The following is a 6,311-nucleotide window of genomic DNA, read 5'->3' on the forward strand; positions in this document are numbered from 1 at the left end:
GTAGAAGGGTGCATGTCAATATTTGGGTTTCAGGTCAGGACATCGTGGTGGTTAGGGGGGTAGGGTTGAGTAAGTGACCAGGTGTCAGGTCAACCTGTTTCTCACGGTTTGGGGGTGGTTAATGCCCCTTATAAAGCGGCTGAACAATACCTGTTTAAGCCTGTACATGATAACCCCCCTGAATATTAAACAAAAATGACACCTATGCCAATTTTAGGGATGTTATGCACGGCTTGTCATGAACCCAGTGACCAAAGCCTTGAAAAAGTTCTGTGTGAAGCTCCAGAATGTTTTAAAGGATTTTTGGGTACGAGTGAGGGCCACATGTCTTACATATTCCACCCGGAGGATTCTACGGTAAAGATATTCACAGACAGTGGACCCAAACCCCTTTATCAGGCAAAACCTGGGAGTTTTCCCCCGGCTCTGGGGATGAGAGAATGGCTAAACATCAGGCTGGCGCTTTGTAAAATTGAACAGGTCCTGAGTGGTACAAATGTGCCAGGATATGCTTTGGAAGAACAGGTCTGCGGCCGCAGTGATCTCAAGGCTCTAAGAATTGCTTCAATGGACTATAGCCCTGACAACAAAGTGACAATTTTAGCCTGTGACCTTTATGATAAGTCTAATGCTACAAAGTCTGTCAATTCTCCTGTAGCTTCCAGAGCACGCAAACATGTAAACTTTTTTATTCCTGTGTTTAGTTTTAAATGGGTGGATTATCCAATTTTCATAACCCTTATGAATAAGCTGGACATTCTCTTCCAAAATGGTGAACAGTTACAGCGCTGGGCGAGGCTTTCCTTGAGACAGAGTCAAGACCAAAAGGCCAGACGTCGGATCTACCCCTGGAGTGAAAACTTACCAAGTGTTGCTGAGCCTGGCAAGAGATCCCGGCATTTTGATGACCAACTGGACACTGACAATGGGGGGTGGTTGCATCAGATCCCTGGATCTGTAAGAACGGCATTGTAAAATACCTTAATAATGTAAGGCTATAAAATGTATGTACTAAATATTTTGAATGAAATAAATGGTTTTAAAATCAGAATCTTACCATGTCAGGAACTCTCGCGTTTGTTCACTCTTAGCGCAGTCGGTCCCTGAGAAAAAAACTTGCGCAATGTGCGCGCGTGTGTGTGTGTGTGTGTTTCAAAAACAGAGAAAAAAGGGTCGGGTGTGTTTGTTAAAAAAATACCCTTGCATCTGCGCTCAAGGCTCTCTATGCATGGGGGTCGTTTGAAACCAAGGTTTACACTATCTGGCAAAACAGATGCCTAAAAGTCATTCAGCCCAGCGATGTCGAGACCTCCCCACCCCCAGCATCTAGATGCTAGCCCCCGGAGATTTTAGAATATCAAAAAGATACCTAATGTTTAGACACCCCCCCAATACCCTATGTTTGAACCAAATGGCAGGTGTTTGAACCACATGTCTTAGGCTTCAAAGATAACTTTGAGGCGGTTTTAGCGCGAAAAAATACGACACCACGCGAGTCATACGGCTACAAAAGCTAAGCAAAACAGGTCCCCCCTGTTAGCTTCGTTTTCGCGCATTTACCCTACAGCATTCCCCCAGGAATAGTTATCGGACGGACCCCGTTAAAAAAGATCATCTGGTAAAAACCCTCCTCATGGATATTTCTCAAGGTTAGTTCTTGAAATAAATATTTACATATGCTATATATTAGATTTGTTTGTTCTTGGGAATTGTTTGAAAACGTTGTATGTTATAGAAATATTAAACAGGCCTTAGGGCCCGGATTCTTAACGTATAAAATGTCAATATTAGCTAAAATGATTAGAGCTTTAATATTATCTAATGTTTTTTTAGATTCTCAAACCTTCACTCAGATTCTCCGAGATATAACTGAACTCGAACCGGCCGTAGGGTCTCCGGAACACATTGTTTACATCCCAACGCCGACCCTGAATTGTAGTAAGTAAGATTCAAGAATTCCGTAAGAATATTTATACCTTAAAAACAAAAAGTGTAGGCATCTTATATTAAAAGTTATTTTATGTGTTTACAGCTGAAATACATCCTAGAACGGGTGCCATAGGGAGTCTACACGGTTTCTGTGAAGGATATGCCTACGAGACAATTGTGCCCTACTCCCAGGATGTATTTACACACAAGCCGCAAACAGAGACTTTAAACGGCCTGTCAACTCCCCTGACCCAGGACCGTTGGACGCCCCCTATTAAACACCAACGGACAATCAGGGCCCAGATCCACAGGTCCGCTTCACCCGAACAATACTACTGGGAGGGTATTCACGAGACAGCGTTACAAGGACAAGGTATGAATCAATTATCATTTATATATATATTTTATTTTTATGCCTGAATATGTTTAAACATGGACTAATGGTGTTTGTTTTTTTTTACTTTCAGGCTCACAAGCTACAGACCAGGCAGATGCTATAATTAGGGTTGCCCAAAGACATGTTCCCGAGTTCTCAGAGCTTCTTCAGAACAGCCCTCTTCAAAAAAGCCGAGGTATTTAATTAATGTATTGTTAATATATAGGCTTATATCTGAAATGTATTTTACATTTTTATCAAACATATTTTAGGGTTAATAACCTATTTTTCTGTATGTATTATTTTTTAATGCAGACTCCTCGCCGGCTTATAAAGACATCCAAGAAGCTACACATCTAGATCCCGAAGAGGCGCCAAAGACCCCAGTCACCAGAACAGCGAAGCCTGATGATTTCAAAGTTTTAAATGACATTTCTGAGGTAGACGATTTGATGTTCTGTGAAGTGGCCAACCTTATTGAAGCGGCCAATTCTGGTGGGGCAACAGCCTCTTGTGAAATAGACCAAGCCGTGCTTTTCAAGGCTTTTACACAGGGTTTAAAATCACGAAAGGCTTTACTTCAACGTCGTATGGGTATTCTATTCGAACATCAATACAATCAGGATGTGTCATTCTGGCGTAGAGAGCTTCCCCGCATGTTAAACAACAGTAGGGTTAAAACAAGCAAATACCTCCGTTAAAAAACACATATGTAAAAAAAAAAAAACACAAGCACACACATCCTTAAGTAGAGAAATGGCGCCCCCTATAGACCTAAGCGAGACAATTGAAACCCTCTTAGCGGAAATCCCTACAGAGCTCCAAGATATAATTAACCATATGAATGATTCTGGGCTAATTGACATAGGGGCTATAGATGAAAACCTATTATCCCAGATTCCCTCCGAACTCATTGAAATTATTACACGTATGAATGAGTCAGGGTCTGCAGATGAAAACAGGTTATCACAGATACCCGAATCAATCATATCTTTAATTACCCAGATGAACGAGAGCCCAAGGTTTAATTCTGCACCCCCTACACCTCTAAGCCATCCTTTAACACCCTTGTTCGAAGAGGAAACCCAATACGATGTTTTTGAACAGCTGAACAAATGTCTATCAAATCTGGAGCGGGAAGGTCTTGATCACAATGTACAGAACGAAAGCCCTAGGTTTAATTCTGCACCACCTACACCTCTAAGCCAGCCTTTAACACCCATGTCTGAAGAGTCTGAAACCCAATACGATGTTTTTGAACAGTTGGACAATTGTCTAGCAAATCAGGATGGGGATGGTCTTGATCGCAGTGAACATGTTTTGTATCGAAATAAATTCCACAATATTGAGGTTCGACAGTTTTTCAATTTCGCATGGGGGGGTCAGATTCGGGAATATGCTGTGTTTTACGTAATGCTTATGGACACTTTGAATGAACTGGTAGATAGAGTTAGAGCTTATAGCCAACCAAGGGATACCTTACAGTTGGAAATTTTTGGAGACAGTCTGCAGAGCCGTGTGTCGCTTATTTTAAATAGGGGTGAAGCAGATCTTGAACAATTTGTTAACCTGCTAGAACGCCTTGTTCAGTCAAATTTAAACGTGCTAGCAGATAGGACCCTCGAACTTGTAGTACAATTAGTCCGGCCACCACAAGGGGGCGGCGGGCAGAGACGTAAACTCGATAGCCTGATGCAGTCCGAAATCATAAGCAATAAAAAGGCCTACCTCATAATCGTTCACAATCATGGTAATAAGCTATGCTTTGCCATAGGTTTGGCCCACTTACTCAGCCCAGGATGTACAGAGCGCGAAGCGTTACAGAAAGCTCAAGAGCTACAAAAGGCTGTGGGTTTAGGTATACAGGAGGCTGTGGCTTTCTCAGACATAGGCAAATTTGAAAACTTTCTGAATATCAAGATTGTGGTTTTGTACCACAGCAGGGCTAATGACGCTCTCTTGAAGTTCCAAAATATACAAGAGCCACACCCTAAGACTATGTACTTTTATGTGCAAAATGAGCATTACTATGCCGTAACTAACATCACAGCATTTTTAGGCGCCCCATATGTCTGTCCAGCCTGTCATACCGGCTACACCCGCAAGGGGGGGCACTCGTGCCGTTATAACTGTTCAGTATGTCTGGATAAACATTGCCCTATGCAACCGCTAAACTTGACACCCTGTGAGGATTGTCACCGCACATGTCGTTCGGCCTACTGTTACGAAAAACACAAAACTGAAACATGGCACCCCAAGGCCTGTAAATCTGTAAGCATTTGTGACATTAACAAGAAATGTCCAAAATGTCATTGCAATTACAACCTTAAAATAGACAGCCCTAAACCCCATGTTTGTGGAATCATACATTGCCCAATCTGTAAAGGGCCCTTGAAAAGCAGAGACGCAGAAGTTGTTCAAGAAGTAACACATGAGTGTTACATTCAGCCCTTGGCTGAAGATGAACATACAGAGAAATATGTTTTTTATGATTTTGAGACAAATCAGCAATCAGGGGTTCACTTGCCTATTTTTGTATCTACCATGACTTTCACCGGTGAAAAGTGGTCGGCCGAGGGGCCCGATTGCGCCCGACTCTTTCTAAAACATTTTAGAAAGGCCCAGTACAGAAACTTCACGTTTATAGCTCACAATGCGCGAGCCTATGACTCCTATCTGCTTCTGAACCCTTTGATACAGCAAGGCGTGGCGCCCAGTGTCATTGCTCAAGGGAGTAAAATCTTATGTTTTGTTGACCACGCCTTCAAACAGAGATACATTGACAGCTTAAGCTTCTTACCCATGAGATTGGCTCAAATGCCAGAGGCCTTGGGTTTTGAAAACTCGGTCAAAGGCTATTTCCCCCACTTCTTCACATCTGAGGAGAATCTACATTATATAGGAGCTTATCCAGCCCCCGAAATGTACGGTTGTGATCAAATGTCTACCAAAGAGCGTGAGAAATTCATGACGTGGTACGAGACAGTAAGACATGGAACTTTTGATTTTCATAAAGAGATGGAATCATACTGTGACAATGACGTGGTTATACTACGTGAAGGATGCCTCAGATTCAGAGAAGAGGTAATCAAAGATGCAGGCATTGACCCCTGGAGCTGTACAACTATTGCATCCGCGTGCATGAAAACCTATCGTACACACTATCTAACTCCAGCATCTATAGCGATCCCATCGCCAGACAACTACCGACGACAATTCAAGGCCTACTCTAGTGGCTCCATTCAATGGTTGGAGTACCTAGCCCAGGATAAAAATGTTTTTATCCAACATGCTTTGAATCGGGGGGAGAAGGCTTTTGGGCCTTACCATGTAGATGGATACACACAGATTGACGGTGTTGAGACAGTGTATGAGTACAACGGTTGTTTCTTCCACGGTTGTAAATTATGCTTTGTCCCCCAGGCCATGTGTGTCCTAACCCAAAAGACTTTTGGGGAAATGTACCAAGAGTTTCAAGACAAACTGAATTCTTTAAAGGCTACATACGGGTTAAAAGTTGTGGTTTTGTGGGAACACGAATGGACAGCCCTGAAAAAGGCGAATCCTCATGTTCAGGCCTTCCTTACCCAATATGACCCTCCAGAGCCCCTGGAACCGAGACAGGCCTTGTTTGGAGGCAGGACCAATGCTTTGACATTGCGTTATGTAGCTCAACCCGACGAGACAATAGGCTATGTAGATTTTACATCCCTATATCCTCATGTAATGAGTTCCTCATGCTATCCTATAGGGCATCCTGAAATTATTCACAGCGACTTTGACGAACCCCAAAATTATTTTGGTTTAATCAAAGCGACTGTCTACCCTCCTAGGGGTCTGTTTATACCTGTGCTGCCTTACAAGGGGTCTAAAGGAAAACTTTTCTTTCCCCTTTGTCGCACATGCTGTGAAAACAACAACCAGGAAAACCCATGTGATCACTCAGATCAAGAAAGAGCCCTGACAGGTGTCTGGGTCACCGCTGAATTCTCTAAGGCTTTGGAGA

General features: G+C 42.8%; 1 protein-coding gene across 1 annotated transcript; it reads left to right on the forward strand.

Annotated features, from left to right (window-relative positions):
* The first annotated feature begins 1,633 nt into the window (after nucleotides 1-1,633).
* On the forward strand, nucleotides 1,634-3,333 carry LOC120042904. The gene is made up of 5 exons (XM_038987671.1): nucleotides 1,634-1,649; nucleotides 2,033-2,302; nucleotides 2,397-2,501; nucleotides 2,621-2,989; nucleotides 3,311-3,333. Exons 1-5 carry the CDS (start codon nucleotides 1,634-1,636, stop codon nucleotides 3,331-3,333), a joined length of 783 nt encoding a protein of 260 aa, XP_038843599.1.
* The last annotated feature ends 2,978 nt before the right edge of the window (nucleotides 3,334-6,311 follow it).

Source organism: Salvelinus namaycush, unplaced genomic scaffold, assembly GCF_016432855.1.
Source record: "Salvelinus namaycush isolate Seneca unplaced genomic scaffold, SaNama_1.0 Scaffold8, whole genome shotgun sequence".
In the NCBI taxonomy this organism is placed as follows: domain Eukaryota; kingdom Metazoa; phylum Chordata; class Actinopteri; order Salmoniformes; family Salmonidae; genus Salvelinus; species Salvelinus namaycush.